This window comes from Rhagoletis pomonella, unplaced genomic scaffold (assembly GCF_013731165.1).
Source record: "Rhagoletis pomonella isolate Grant_MI unplaced genomic scaffold, Rhpom_1.0 Rhpom_scaffold_00004, whole genome shotgun sequence".
Taxonomy (NCBI): domain Eukaryota; kingdom Metazoa; phylum Arthropoda; class Insecta; order Diptera; family Tephritidae; genus Rhagoletis; species Rhagoletis pomonella.
Window position 1 is genome coordinate 28015378 of NW_023458558.1, and position 16662 is coordinate 28032039.

Genomic DNA, 16662 nt, shown 5'->3' on the forward strand with positions numbered 1-16662 from the left:
GAAAAAACTAGTGAGTAATTTTATAGTAAGCAGCGAAAATTAGCTGTCTATATTACTTTAATATAATTTTGCGAAAATCAATGTTATTTTACACGTAAAAAAGCAGAAGCCCACAAGAAACAATTAGCTTAGTTGGAGTTGGCATTGGGGCCTCGGCGACGACCGAAGCCTTGAACAACGTTCACGAAACGACGGTTGTATTGGATTCTCCTCTTTGCACGGCCAGTCTTCTTCTTCTTCTTTTCCTGTTTCTCCACCTTGGGCGTCTGTCCCTTAACTTTACCGGCACGCGCCAAAGAACCGTGCACTTTACCACCCAACATTGGCACAGTGATATCCAATTCGAATGAGGCCAAAGATGTCACAGCGACATCATTGCAGAGGGCATTACCCTCACAATTCAATGCGATATCTTCGGTATTCAAGCCATAAACTTGTGCGATTTGTGTCTGGAATCAAATAAGTAAAATTAGCGTTTTTGGTAAATGTATAAAGTTGGGTTAGAAATGGTAGCACTTGTCATTGTTGACCAGTCATCAATAAACCAATCATATTTGGACTAATAGTTACTCACCTTTACATCGCCAACAGTGGCAGTAGTCAGCACCTCGAAAGGTTCAACAGTTTCAAAACCACGAACAAACAACTGCATTTTGTGTTTTACCTATAAAAAATAGCAAAGAATCAATAAATTTACAACTGCCACTTGTATCGCAATTCGAGCAAAACACGTGTGCAAGCCTTAAAATTCATTTTACGTAGAATTTCGCCAAGCACTTCAGTGCGTCTCAAAACTACATGCTATTTTAGAAGCATTTTACACATTTTTGCTCTAAATTAAAGTAATTTACTATCAAATTAATTAAAAAATGTATTTGCTCAAATTCTCACCTTCACACTAGCGAGGGGATTCGCGAAAAAAGAAAGATGGCGGAGTTTCGAATTTGTCAAATCAATTTCGAAATAGAAATGTCAATCAGAGTCAGGGTTGTATCTGAAACGATGAAAATAAAATAGCTTTGTTTCTTAACAGATAAGTATCCCAAATTATCATTAATTCCTGCTGGAAGCGTTTCTTAGCACCAAAAAAATTGGCTGCATTTTATTTATGTCAAATTCAGCATGCGAAGTTTGCTGCGATGAAGGCAGTGGCACTGAATTTAGAATTTGGGCTAAACAGCAGTACTGCCAGCTGCCACTGCTGTGTTGTGAGCCGCTTCATTGGACACCACACTTTCTAAAAAACAGCTGATTTCGAAAAACTGCCACTGCCACCGCGTTATTGTATTTTGGGCTTTAGAGAAAGGCTCGTAAACGATAAAAGAAAGAAAAACTAAAATAACGAGGCTTGCAGTAATTTGTCAGCACAAGAAAAAATTTTCATTTTGTTGGAAACTTTTCATGAACCACAATATTTTATAATATATAATATTCGCATACGAATGCTTTTTCGATCCGTTTACGACTGTTCGTAGGCTATCATAAACGACTTTTTAGCCGGGTTTTCTTCAAGAAAATATCTAGTTTCGAGTTCGTTTACGATGATTTTGCTGGCTGGGTATGTAGTTTACCGGTGCTGTTGTGTTGTTTACAGTTTAAAAACTCTCACTCAAATGAATCGGCCAACTGGTTGGTACGTTTGTAGCACATTATATATAGTAATAAACCTTTTCGAAGTTTTTCTCCAATTGGTCCCCGAGGAGTACTTTGGGTTGTGTGCAGCGTTTTCGTTTTCGAGCATAGCAACACTTACTGTGGGGAGTTTCGCCTCATGATTATAAAAAATTCTTTTAGAGGATAAAATGTATGTAATTAAGTGTTATTTATGAACAAAATATAGATGAAGTGTAATACCAATGCCTAATTAAGAATAATATCATTAGTTAAGAACATAATTAACGCTTGTGTTTCTATAAACTGAAAAACTCAAATCGTAGATATTGCACTGAATGGAGTTTTCTTAAATGTAAATTTAAAATCAAAAAAATATCCATTGTAAGCTTATATTTTTATGAAAAAAAAACGTGTATTTTGTTTGGCTTTTGTATAATCAAAGAAAACCAAACTCTTTTACATTGTGAACCGGAAGATAACTAAAATTCTTTTCTTGAACGAGTCATGTTTGCATGGTGTATGGCGAAACGGGAAAAAAGGCCTGAACAATATCCGACAAGCCACTTGTGTGGTGTATTTAGCTCTTTATAAAACTTCGGAAAGTTTTTGTTCAAAAATTTGCGGAGCGATTTAACAACTTTGTTGTGTAAAGCATGGTTGCATTTGTTCTCTGCAAATATACCGAGAGAAAATTCCTCAAAATAAAAATCCTCAAAAAATACTCAAGCGCATCCGAACGTTTTGAGGAATTCCTAATCACGTGGTCACACTAATCGCACCACATTCACTTTCCTACAAGATATGTATATCGTGCATTGTTAAAATATCGATGGATATCGACCTAATCCAATGTGTTATTAAATGTGAATAGGGATTTCAGTGGCAAAAATACATCGATGTTTTTCTTTGATTCGATGCATTGAAATGTACATCGATATTTTTCGATGCATCGAAAGGCATACATCAATGCATCGATTTGCATAGGATTTTTCAGATAATGTTTCACAACAAAATATGTTATTAGCGAAATTGTAGAAAATTTGAAATAAATTACTGCAACTGAGCTAATTATGTTTCTAACGGAACTTCTTGCAGCCATTTAAATTTTTTGGCCAAAGTCACTTGTTTTTCTTGAACAATTGAAAAACTGGAATGACGGTTCAATGTACCGTAGATGTCAGTTTTCAAAAAACATCGATACATCGATGAATCGATACATCGACTAGTTATACATCGGGTGGAAAATTTTCGATGCATCGAAGCAAAACATCGATATTTTTGGATGCATCGATGGTTTTCCGAAATCCCTAAATGTGAATAAATACCGAAAAAGGTATCAGCGGTTAGTTTTTCGCCTGTTATTCAAAAACGCCGATTTATGCATTTTTAAAAAGTGTATATTAGTGTAGATATGAAAATTTGTGGTTTGCATAACAATCGAGCAACAGTATCACACACGGAAGGTAGGGCATCAGTAATGGAATCATTTTTTCAGCCTCAATTTAGAAGTCAGTTCACTGATGAGGTGAAGCAAAAGCGGGTGAGTGATTGTGTGTTTATACAATTGTGTGAACGTTTTTCACTAATCAACTCGTCACGATGATAGGCTATTACAGATCATCTTATTAACAAAATCCTCTATTCCAAGCGATTGCTTGTTGACCATGTAGAAGCTTTGGAACAGTGTTTGCGGCATGTAAAGCAGCCAGTGTTGGCTCCGGATCAAACAGACGCCAGCAGTGCAGGCGTTGCTGCTATCTCCGGTGAAAGTTTCAGATGTCAACCAGTAAGCGGTGAAATCTTCACGGCACGGACAACTTGCATATTGCTGGGTACAACCATTTTGGAACATTTCATTACGCCGAAAGCATTGCGCTTAACATTAGTACCATCCTTGCTCTTGACGGCCAGTTTCAGTGCTATTTACATGGTTAAAAATATATTTATATTTCGTAATAAAATTGTTGAGAGTGAATTAGATAGTTTGATACGCACAATTGATGAATTCGGAAATTGTATTCGACGCAATATGACTTATTTCAACGAAATACTTATAATGAAGCAGCAGGAGTTAATAGAGTGAGCTCAACTAATAATGTACTGAAACTAAATTAAACTATTACTGGCATTTAATTACAGATCTCGACAAATAGAGCGTGCATGGGACTGTATTACATCCGCAAAGGAAGTGACAGAGATATTGTATGAAGCGACGCGCAAATTAGAAGCGCAGTATCCATTACCCGCGCGTTTTTCACAGTATTACTCGCCGATGGAAGAGTTGCGCGAATGTGAATATTTTAAAAATAACGTTACGGATTATAGCCCGAAGCATATTAAAGTATGTGTATGAAATGTGCTTTACTAAAAAGATTGTTACCTATTTTGCTTACCTATTCTAGGACTTTCACAACATATTTGCATATGTTCAATCTCAATTTTTGTTACGGCTTGCTTTTACGATCTCAACCAAACCTTCAATAAGTGAGTTGAACGCTGAGCTGGTTAAAATCGATTGTCTCATCCGACAGCTAGTGCAGGAAGAAGATAATCACTTCAGAAATTTAGCTTTTGAGTTAAATAAAAAGAAGCAGCTAGAATTAGAGGCATTAAATGCCACCAAGACGATGCAAAATCGCGGCGGTCCTGTCGCAGTGCTGCAGGACTCTTCACTTAAACTAAGCGCTTGCATGGTTGCTGTTGCTGGAGAATGCCAGGCGCTAGACATAACACTACAGCGACTCACAGAAGCTGAGTCAGAACGAAAAGATAACGGCAAGCAGCTACTGCAAGTAGCGAATAATATGCGCGCAATAGAAAGTGCATTATCCGTTTGCTTTGACGATTTCCAACGACTAATGTTGGTGTACAATAAATTCTTAAATAGCAAACTAGACAATCAAGATAAACTTACAACACTGCAGTGCGAAAAGGACGAAGACGCCGAAGATGAATATCCTGAAAGTTTTTTGCGCATTGAAATTTCTCAAAATCATAATGATGCAGAAACTAGTGATGATTTCTATGCATACATGTATGATGAACAAAAGGCGAAATCTGAAAAGGAACAGGAAGAAGCTGAGACTAAGGCAAAGCGTAATACGGATCACGACATGGAAATTCTAAACTTTGAAAAACGTATAACAAAGGGAAAATTCCGGCCGGTACTAAAGCAATTAAAAGATCGTATCGATCCGATACGACATGACATGCTAGAGAAGGAACGCCAAGTGTTAGCAGCCAAAGGTATTAATGTTGATGACTTCTTTGGTAAAGACAAGAATTCAAAGAGCTTGGAGACCGATAAAAAAACAGTAGATATGAGTAACAGCAGTGTAGAACAGAGTGATGATAGCGACAGCGGCGGTTCCGCTGATTTGGAATTTGACCGAAGAAACAAGAAATTAAAGGAACGTGATAACTTTGCAGAAATGCGCAATTTTCTAGCACAAAAGCAAGCAATTAATATATTCAAGTTGGATGAAACAGCGCCAAGGACAAGCATGGGCGATGAAGAAATATTGGAAAGTGAATGTTAAAGCGACTAAGCGCTGTTAAAGAAAAATATTAGTTGCGGCGAAGGATAGAGTGAGACTTAAGTAATTAGAATTTCAAATGGCATAGCAAACAACAGTCAGATAAGAGTTTACTGATTAGCAATACTTCTTACTTTGTGTTTATTATTCGTTGATTTTTCCAAATGTATGCATAACTTATAAGTGTATATGCACTATGTATGTGCTTACATATACTTACTCAAGTTTTTGATTTTAATTGTTTGTAAATATGTATATGTACACTCCCAAACTATTAAACTGGATCAAATCCATTGATGTAAATGTTTTTAAGAATTAAAGATGTAACTTATTTAATATTCAATCCACATAAAAGTTAATTTTGCCAGATGTGAGATGAAAGTTTAAGACGAAGGTTTTATAGCGCAATTGTCGTAATATGTCATACTAAAAATCATGAATAAACAAAAAGGTTAATTGTCCATACCCCACATTTTTCGCTGCCAATTTTCCAAACTTTCCGACCAGTATACTTTATCTATTGGTTGATAAGATTAGCGTTAAAATGTGTGGATTTTTGCTCACCGTTATATTTTAATTTCCATTTTAAACTCTACTCTCACGTTGCAAGAGTATGTGAACTTTTATATACCACTAAATTTAAACATTGCTTTCGTAAACGAAAACACGGCTTTCATACACATTTGGGTGTGGCCACTGTAATGGATGCTTATGTCTGCACATTTAATCCGGCTCCGCCAACATAAACTATGCCTTAAAATCGATTAAGTACACTTTTGTGTATACTCTTTTAGCACAAAAAGCCGAGGTAGCTTTAATCTCAATGCCTTGTATTGTAATGTCATAGCGTTACCAAATTGAATAAAGCTCCTTAAGAATAAATTCATTACAAATACATATTTGGCGATCACATTTTTGTTAACTGTTTGTGGTATGCTTTTTGATAACATAACAGCTGTTAGAAAAAGACTGGGGTTCGAACTTTGAGTGGTAGTACGTGTGTCTATCCACTCGGCTCCAGCGGCCGCCCATTAATTACAAATAAAAAAGCAAAGAAAATGATTTTTGTTCAAAGTGTGTTTTTTTAAGTACTTGGCATTCATAAGATTTGTTCCTACTTTCTTTAAGAAAATATATTGGATATGTACTATGTTTCTACATAAAACATTAATCAAATTTGAATTTTGGAAAATTTTATTATAAAAAATCACTAAATCGTTTTCACAAAATTCAAACCTACATTAGACGATAATTATTTTTGCTATTATTGATTAAAAATACCGTTTTTGATAAATTAATTTCTTGGTTGGATTTATTTTAAAATGGTAAACTTGTTAAAACTTTAAAAATATTTTCTTATTCTATTGTTATATAGTTAAGTACACAAACATACCACAAATGGCAATTCTTATGTGCAACGTTGTGTAATACAAGAGCAATAAATAAATTATTATTTTCAAAAACTTTCAAATATTTCATTTAACATTTTAAAATACTGTACAAACTATACATACACATATTACATCTTTGGTAGTAAAAATATCAATACTCTAATTATGAGTAGTGACACAGGAGGCACCCAAAAGGCATTCATTTGCAAAATTTCAAAAATATACAAAAACATTTTAGCATCTGAACTATACATACTTATAAACCTTAATTATTTATAAAAATAAAGTCACTTAACTAAAAGAAAATTGTAGTAAATACTTAATGTACACTATAAATTAGGATAGTAAATACGCAAAATTGCAAGTATTTATATTTACGCATTTATACTACAGTCATGCACTGGCGTTCGCCACTCCATTGCCATTCACAATTATCGAATTGGTATTTCCTTGGGAAAATGCGGACAAATTACTACTGCGCACACTCGTATAGCGTATTGGTTCAACGCCGAAGTCATCACGTTTTAGTCGCCGGCGTATGGCGGCGATTGCAAAGCCAAGCATAACACCGACCGATATCACTACAGCCGCTACGATGACGGTCAATATTATGTAGCGTTTTCGCAGAAAACGTGGCGGCTCCTCAAGGATGGCTTTGTACTGCTTAGGTATTTTCAGGTTGCATATATACTGTGAAGACAAATTGGACACTAGTGCACCTGCGAGGAAGTAAGGTGTATCACAACGCGCCTGATTGATTTTTGTATCCCCTTCTGTGCCAATGTATTCCATTGTTTGAATGAGATCGCAATCGCAGTACCAAGGGTTACCAATGCTTTGGAATGTATGCAAATGTGGCCATGGTTTGGCGAGCGTTGCTATGTCCGTATGCGATTCTTGCGTCACATTCACGAATAGAGAAATCGTAGTCAGAGCACAATACGAAATATCGAACTGTTAATGATATGAAGAAAGAATTTTAAATAGATTAATTCTGATGTTTATTATTTGTTTGGTAAAAGAGATCGATTATAATAGATTTAAACTTTTTAGATAATATGCGATCGTTTTTATGTTGCAATGTTACAATGTGCTCCGTAAAGGTCGCGAGCGAGAAAATGGGGGAGGCCTAGCGTTCTCATCGAAGAAGACAGACCGGAGGGACACTACCCTAGAATGTCATGGCATAGCTTTTCGGTCAGACGATGTCGATCTTGAAATATTTAACGTTTTTGCTGCCCGACAGGATATCGCGCCGACATAAGAAGGTACCCTCCCCACGAGTGAAAACCGTATCGTGGTAGGTGACTTTAAGGGTCCAAACTTTCCAGCTAAAGCGGCTGTCGTAGACAATGAGCGTGGTAGCCATCGCCAGCCCGATCCCGCAACGTTCACCTCTTGTGAGTAAGTTTTGGTCAACCGTGAAGTCACTCTTCTACCCGACGAGAACATGAAAATGAACTTGAATGAATATGAATATGAACATGAACTTAACTCCTCTTACGTATTCTGCAGACTCATGATTGTCTCCGCCCATAGGTAGATGGCATAGACTTCTGCTTGATTCTTGATCTGGGCCCAAAGTCTCCAGCCCCTACTCCTTCTGGGGTCTTCGAGTAATCCCTCGAGTTCGGGGACACTCCAGGCTGCTGTGCTGCATAACTTTATCTTGAATCTCACCTCAAATGCTATGTTTATTCCTATGTTATCTCTAGGGAACAGAACAAGCGGGAGCGAGGACCCTAGCTTCTCCATATTACTAGAGGATATGACCTTTCCTTTTCCACATCCCTCTCTAGCAAAACTAAGCAGAGTTCTTTTGACTACCTGCTCTATGGTTATGTGAAGAGGCTCGACTTCGAGGAATACTTCCAGCGCTGTTGTCGGATAAGGGCGTGTCGCTCCAGTTAAGCATACACATGCCAGTCTTTGTAGGTTAGTGAGCCACCACCCCATAGGTAATCAATCATTGGCTGTACTATCATCAAGAAGGTCTTGGGGCTACGACCTCAGGATTTTCCTCCCTGGACGTTGACCGCGACCCCCTCCAGGGTTATGTCCCTCATGCCCACTGCCGGGCGAGTAAAAGGGATGATGGCGGTTTTGGCCGAATTAATGCTAAGGCGTAACTTGGAAACCATCCTTTTGTTAATCTTAGACCTCTTTGAATAATGTCACAGCGGGTGCTCTCAAACTTTTTCCTGACAATAATCACTATGTCATCCGCATAGCCTTGGCAGCGGATACCATTGTCAGAGAGAAGCTGAAGGAATTCATAAACCACTAAGCTCCACAGAAGAGGGGATAAAACCGATTCCTGAGGGAGGTCCTTGGTTGTTAGTAGTTGTATCACGCTGTCCCCCTCCTTGGTTTCAGCAACGCGAGTACGCAGCAGCGATCCACCCAGTTGCAGATCACTGGCTGCACGTTTCTCTTTTCTAGTGCTCTGCGCACTCCAGAGTGCGGCGTATTGTCACACACCCCTTCTATATCGAGAAAAGCGCAGAGCACTGTTTCTCCGCATTCAATAGCCCCCTGAATTTCGGTTGTCAGTTGATACAGGGCTGTGTTCTGGGTGAAAAAACTTCTTGCCAGTTTCCAGTCACATGGTCGTGGTCTAGTTCGCCGGACCTCCGGCTCCAGTTCAAAGGTAATAGCCTCCGGGAAGTGTGTTGTAAACCGAGTGGCTGCCCTCTCATCATTGCTATATGAATAGATGCCATCTGGAAGCTTAAGTGCTAGTTCCGAATCGACCGTCGTTCTGGCTAGATCCTTGTTTAACCTCGCGGGTACTAGAGTGTTCGAGATACCTTCACAGAAGGTTCTGAAACTTTTTATCTTAGCCTACCTGATCTATTATATCAGTAGCTCGTTAATTTAGCTGTGTATTCCTCCCAGCATCCCGTGCGCTTGGCCTTGTTGAATAGCGTGCACACCTCCTTCCGGAGAGCTGAGAGCGGCTTGGTCCCCGGTCAGCTACAGTTAAAGGCGTCGGTCATTATGTCCGTCAACCTCTTAACCTTATATTCTGGGCAAGTCGTAACTTAATCTATAGTGAATCACTGTGTGAAGTATTAGACAACAAAACAAAATAAGCTTTGCAAAACCTTAATTTCACATTTTTTCATTTTCTTCAATAAGAATGGTGCACCATTCCATCCATGGATCCATGGATCCACTCGCATCGACAAGTTTAATTCCAACTATTTTGTTTTCTATGCTCTTTCTTCAAAGTTTGTATGTATCAGGCTGTAATACATACCATATATGAAATGCATTGATGTATTATGATATCGTATCAAAAAAGTACTTTCAAAGAAAAAGTGTAGAACCTTGGTAAAAAGAACTGTCCTTTGAACTAAATTACAGTTGGTCACCGTAGTAATGATAGAAATAGTTTAATTTTTATTAAAATGGTTAGTACGAAAAAAGACTAAAATAACAATTATTTATAGTCCCACATTTAGTGTGCTCGGAAAAATGAAATCTGGAGGAAACGGTCAGATACATATGTTTAACGGATTATTTTTGATGAAAAGAAAGTCGAATTCAAATCGGAAAAATAAAAATCATAACGAATTTGCACTTTTTAAACAAAGCTACATAAAACGTTTTGTTAATTACTAAATATTAAACGAAAAATAGCATTTCTACATACATTTGTCAGATTACTGCTATGAGTAAGACTTTCCAAATCAAATTCAACCAATTTCGGGTTATGTGAACAGTCCAGTCGCTTTAGCGTTTCCAAGCGTGTGAATACACTTTTACCGATCGTTTTCAGCACTGGCATATAACTGATATTTAGTCGCTGCAGTGATTTCAGTCCAATAAAACTCTCCTCCGTAAAGCGTGCAATGGGATTTTGCGCCAAATTCAAAGACACGAGACTTCTGCCAATTAATTGGAGCTTATCCGGCACGCTGGTCAAATCATTTCCAGACAAATTCAATATGCGCAAATTAACTAATGATTTGAAAATTGCAGCCGACAATGATTTAATGGCAGTGTGGGACAAATCAAGTTCCTGAAATACAGCCGAAATTTAAGGGGATGAGTATTTATTCATGATATTGCTACCTGCAATTCCGTCGCCGATGACAACGCCGAAATCGTTGGCGCATTCAAAACCCTAAATTCATTGTAGCTCAAATTTAATTTTGTTAAATTTGCTGTGTGTTCGAAGATTTTCCGATCCAGTGCATGCAGCTGATTATGGCTCAAATCCAAGTCAACCAATGCTATGGATTCATAATGCGTCACCCGATATGGACCACGAAATACATCAGGCGTCAGCTCATCGCTAGCAATTTCATTCCAACTCAAATCCAGTCTGCGTATGAAAGGCACATCCATGAAAGTGGGCGCCTGCAGGTACTTGATGCCACAATGGCGACATGAAAAAGTCAGTGTGGCGTTTGTGGCTGGCAATTGCTGCAGCAGCTCTATATTATTGCCCGAGAAAGTGGCCACAATATCCACATCTAGAAAATTAAAAAATCCCCAGTACTATGTTAAGCAACAATTAACATTTTTTTTTTTTTAAATTTGTATTGCCCTTACTGTCGTGCTTCTTGCCAAATTCCTCTGGCCATCGCGCTAAAATGTGCTGAAATTTCTTTGAAGTACAACTTAACAAGTGGTGGTAGCGTTTATCAGTGTCATGTGCTGTTAAGCACACACATTTCGCACAAATATCTGGCACATCCTCGTAGGGTATATTTTCGTGTTGAGCAGTAGAGAGTATTAGTATAACCGATAAAGAAAGAACCTGAGAAATAAAGTTAAAAATAAGGCATAAGAAATTTTAAAATTTGTTAATTATCTTTGACTGTGTTTCTAATAAAAACATACATAAATCCAATTCAAATTTAATAGATGCAAATTATAGTTTGTAGAATTAAAAGTTGAAGAGTTTAATAAACTTAGGCCATCACGCATGCATTTTAATTGTAACTTTTTATAATAAAGTCTAAATTTAATTAATGAAATCTAAATTTAATCGTTATTATGTGATTTTTATATTTTTGTTTTCGATCAGAAATAATTTTCAACCGTAATAAAAACGACTACGTTTTTATAACCGATTTAAATCTTTTATGATCTAATAAATTTATATAAAACAAAATTGGTGAATTTTTATATCCAGGACCTAAGATGCGACCACAAAAAAAATCTGTTTTCTAAATCGGTCGCCGCTCAGAAAAAAATGACAACGCTCGGGGTGTACATATCGCCGTTTAAAGTACAAAACCGCGTATCAACATAATGCAAAACCGCGTATGTTTGGTTGCATAAATTATTTTGCAGAGAGTAAAAACACTCATATTTCAAAGAGGTTCTATCTTTTATAAAGCAATCGCATTTCTGGCTAGTATATTTCAGCAAATTCAATTTTTGGCAAAAAATGTCAGTTACGCGGTTTTGTACTTTAAACGACGATATGTATTTTTACCATTAAAAAAAAAAACTTCTCATAAAAACCATCTGCTGTTTGGAGGTGGGGAAAACTGCAGGTTATTCCATTTGTGTCATATTATCAGGGTGCACACCACAAATGTCCGAGAACCTCAGCTAGTGCCTATCGGCAAATAAAATCAAAGGGCATTTAAAAATGTTTATCAGTCATAGCCTATCATATTATTTGATATATCCACAATAGATTATTTTACGAACCAAAACCAAAACCAATTTTTTTACTAATGAATTTTAAAAATCTATAGCAAAATATATACAGGCATGATCTGAAATTCGAAAATTTGAAATCGACTCGATTTCGATAATTTTTTCGATGGTTTTTAATCCAAAAATTTTTAAGTCTCGCATTAAAATGATTTACTTCATATCGCTGTTGCTTCCTTTATAGTTTTCAATTAGAATATTCACTCTTTTCATCAGATATAATTAAAAAATATTTGGCAAATCGAGTCGATTTCAAAGATTCGAATTTCAGAACGTGCCTGATAATAACACAGTAGGGAAAATCTCGAGTTTCGAAATGGCACAGAATATCGCCAAAATAAGTAAACTTTATTTTGGGTCGTAGATTATGGATCTGTATACCGTTGTGCCAGATCAGGTCATTTTCGTAAAATTTAATTAAAAAAGTAACAAATCGTTTGTAATTGTTTTTATTTGTATTAAACCGATGGATAAACAAACGAGTTTTGTATGGTCAAATTAAAATGTGCAATCATTTTTTTCTGAAATAGGAGCAAGAAATAAAAAAACTCATACGACACATCCTACATTGCCGAACTCGTCCACGAGTTTGAGTAACATTTTCCTTGTGAAAGTTTGATTTTTTTAGTAACATTTTCCTTGTGAAAGTTTGATTTTTTTTTCATTCGCAATGTAAACTTAAAATGAACATATCTTGGGGAAATAACCTGTTCTGGAAAAACGGTATACATATCCGACTCAAAATTAAGTTTACGTGTCTCGGCGCTTTTTGTGTCATTTTTGGCATTCCTACAGTGTAATATGTGTAACCTTTTCAATGCGTTTAACTGACTTCAAAGAAATGAGGAGGTTAACAATTCAATAATTCTAGTGGCTAATTTGGATCAAACGCACGAAAGGGAATATTTATATCTAACATTTTGGGCCCTAGGCTGCGACCAATTATTTCTTTTTGCACACATTGGAAAACAAAAAAAGAAGAACAAAAAAGAATTGATACACTGTACATTACGTTCGGAGCTCTTAAAATGCAATTGCTCTACAAAGGATGATACTGTGACCATTTTTATTACAAATTACCTACTTAGCATTACAATACTTTCAGTTTTAAGACTATTTATTGTTTAGTTATAAAACAACGGTTCTTATGATTGTAACTTGAAGACAATTGGTATCTTCTTTCCTGTGGGGGACTGTTACAATTTTTCAGGGTAAAATTTATGATTATCTACTATTTGAAAAAATTCTTATCAGTCATACTCGTACATTTTTCTCCTACTATTTTCCCTTTACTCATAGACAGCTGCATGACATGTTAAATGTTAGAAATACATACGTACATATATACATACATACATTTTCGAGTATGTTTTATCGATCCAAAAAGCAATTGTTTAATTTTTTCCCTTCTTACTGATTAGTATAAAGTAGATTAAAAACGGTTCTCAAATTATTGGTTTAAATAATTCTAGGAGCTGCCACATAATAAATAGCCATGTTCTCGGCTACATATGTATGTATGCATGTATTTAATCTCTATCAGAAAACATTTTTAAGAGGGCTGCCACCTGTTTACAAAATTAAAATCGATTAATTAATAAGCTAAATAAAGTATCAACAATGTGGATGTCAAACGAAAGTAGTTTAAAAACGAAATATTTCGAAAATATCCCTTAAGTGGGTTGCCGCATGTTCAAATAGTTAAAATGAATTAAATAAGTAAGTTAAACGAAATATTTTAATATGCCACCTGTTTGAAATATAAAATCAATTTAATTGACAAGTTAAAAATAATATTTTAATGTGGGCGGAAATGGTAAATATTATCGATTTTAATGAAATTCAAAGTATATGCTTGTTGTAACCAAAAAAAAAGCCTCACATATGGGTGTTTCCATGAAAATTTAAACGGAAAATGCAAGTAAATTAGTTCACACGGCTTTATAATTTCAAATTTCGTATTCAGACGGCGCAAAAGTTTATGAAAATTCGAAACGGTGGAGAGAAGAACTGAAAAATATGTATGACGTCTAAAAATATTGTATGGGGGAAAATCGGTGCTTTTAATTCAAAATTAAACCAACAACAAATTTGTTGTAATGGTCCGTAATTTAACTTTATTTAAAGAAAATTTAAGAAAGGAAAACTTCAAAAAATTCGGAGAGTTTTGCTTATTTTTACATGTTGTCCGAAACCTACACATTTTTCTAATGTGGTAGATTATGAAGAGATGCTCACTAAGACGTCCACCTCTTACAAAACTTGTTGGCTGCAAGTAACGAACTTCTTGAATTTAGGGGAAAATTAACAAATATGTACTTATGTATGTATATTTACATATTTTATTTTTGAAGCAGTTCCTATTTCTTTCCTTTATAAATGGCAAGACGAATATATTACAATACCTGCCGACTAAATTATTTACATTGTGTGTATTTGCACTGAAGCCTTCAATCAAATCTACCTACATTTTATACAACAAAAACTGAGCTAAGGCAAGTAGGACTTTTGACATCGAAAACGGATTTCATGCCGTATATTTACTCAAATGAACTCGTCCATTTACTCAAATTCAAGATAAAAGGTCAAAATTTGGGTAAAATTTTTTTTTCAGTTTTTTAGTTTTCTACGAAGTTTCTGTCTTGGGTTTATATGGGTTTTGTTAGGATGTTTGGAATGAGTTGTATTTAAAATGAAAATTCTTAACAATAAATATATAAACATAAGTGGCATATAGTACCACTTTTGAAATGTGGTTCTATTGATATGACCAATACTGTATGTATGTTAGAACCTTTCCTCAGAATATAGCATTAGTAGTTTAATGAATAATAAAGAGCTCCGACTTACCAATAACAGATACTTATAGTCCATGTTCAGTGCTGTGTTGTTGCTAGATTTAAACCCAAATGAGTAATTTTGTTTTTAACACATTTCGTAATAAATATCACAAATTTCTTAATGCAATCGAAATTAAAAAGTCACTTCTTTTTTTGTTTGAATTGGAATGCCACCTTGAGTATGTATGTATGTATTTATTGTAAGTATAAACTTATGTGAATTGGCCGCTCCAATGAGTCACTTCTTTTCAAACTTCTCTATGCAAACAGCGTTATTATTTTTACCGCGAAACTGTAAGCAGTTACTTGAAGGCTTCTCTCTTCCAGACTAAATCAAATGCACCTTCTTCTCCTGGTAGTGTCGACGCTTCGTAGCACAACAGCGCTCGTATATTAGTAGATAAAAGTCTGTTGCAAAATATTCAGATAACATCGTTATCGCAGCCATTTCGTTTTTGTTTGCATTTGATAAGGCGGTTATCGCCGTGTTGCGCTCCTTTTTGGTTTATTGTTTTTTTTTTTTTTAAGAAGTATTTTGGTAGGTGATTTTGAGCAATATATAGATGAAAATGTGTTTTTTAAGCAAATTAACACAATTTCCACATAATACTATGGGCATGGTCATCACCACAGTCACATATTTAGGTGCTATCACTATCACTTTTTGTTGATTAAGGGCGCCGTTCTCTGGTCAAAATATGATAATAATGTATGCATGTATGTTAGTATTTTTATTTTTTTTTATAGTACTAAAAGTCAGGTATGTATGTTTTGTATGTTTTGTTTGCGTCCAAAAAAAAATCCCGAGATAGGGTTTGGGGCACCTTCCAAAATCTTTCACTCATGCCGAAAGAGGTGTGGGTACCACACTTATCGTTTCTAAGTATAAATTTAAAAGAAATGTACCATAATAACTTTAGGCAAAGTTTATATCAATTTATATACAGTCAAAGTCAAAAACATAAAAAGCCACACGTTTTGACGATTATTTGTTTTTATTTGCCATACCAAATTTTTCTTATTTTTTTTTATAAAAAATATAGTTTACTAGATCGCCCTCACCCGCTTCGCTGATTGTATGAAATTTCTCGAGCTACATTGAGTAAAATTTATTTCAAGAAAACTCAATTAAGGAGGTTTAATTCTAAAATAAATAATTTCAAAATACATAAAACTTTCTTTCTAACTTATCATACTTTTTCAATTAACATATCCCCTTAACTCAGTCTGAGATTTTAAACAGATGGAAACCCCTTATATGTAGTTTTAAAATGAAGCCATTGTAAAGCCATTTCGATCGATACCCATATTGTAGTAATTCATTTAAATTATTGAAAAGTTTGAATTTAACCTTTTAAACAGTTGGAAATCTTTTTAAACCTGTTTCGTGTGACACTCATATATATTCTGATACATATTCAAAACCAATTCGTTTCATACCAATCTATAATCTATAATAATATATATTTTGAAAGCCGGTTTTTTTTTTGTGTCCGCAAAGCTCGAGAACGGCCAAACCGATTTTTTTGAAATTCCGGATACCTGCTTCAGACGTCCCAGTCATGGTTATAGGCTAAAGAAATTCGCTATTTTTTTTTT

General features: G+C 35.5%; 4 protein-coding genes across 5 annotated transcripts in view; 2 read left to right on the top strand and 2 right to left on the bottom strand.

Moving 5' to 3' along the window:
- Nucleotides 1-16662, top strand: part of LOC118737381 (glutamate receptor ionotropic, kainate 2-like) — a gene marked incomplete at its 3' end in the record, with an annotated part of 66429 nt that overhangs the window by 41470 nt on the left and 8297 nt on the right.
- LOC118737385 lies at nt 16-998 on the bottom strand. Its single transcript, XM_036467841.1, has 3 exons — nt 892-998; nt 575-664; nt 16-449 (listed from the first exon to the last, which is right to left on the bottom strand). Exons 2-3 carry the CDS (start codon nt 650-652, stop codon nt 129-131), a joined length of 399 nt encoding a protein of 132 aa, XP_036323734.1. The 5' UTR covers nt 653-664; nt 892-998; the 3' UTR covers nt 16-128.
- LOC118737382 lies at nt 2757-5393 on the top strand. Of its 2 annotated transcripts, XM_036467838.1 has the most exons (5): nt 2757-2956; nt 3024-3154; nt 3221-3693; nt 3754-3955; nt 4017-5393. In XM_036467838.1, exons 2-5 carry the CDS (start codon nt 3026-3028, stop codon nt 5151-5153), a joined length of 1941 nt encoding a protein of 646 aa, XP_036323731.1. In that variant the 5' UTR covers nt 2757-2956; nt 3024-3025; the 3' UTR covers nt 5154-5393. The 2 variants fall into 2 exon arrangements, with proteins under 2 accessions (XP_036323731.1, XP_036323730.1); XM_036467837.1 differs by having other exon boundaries at nt 2916-3154.
- On the bottom strand, nt 6437-15769 carry LOC118737383 (leucine-rich repeat-containing protein 70; the record flags this gene model as incomplete). Its single annotated transcript, XM_036467839.1, is given in 5 exon segments — nt 6437-7495; nt 10200-10568; nt 10622-11025; nt 11105-11312; nt 15074-15769. Coding segments are annotated over 5 exon segments (1566 nt in total). The 3' UTR covers nt 6437-6934.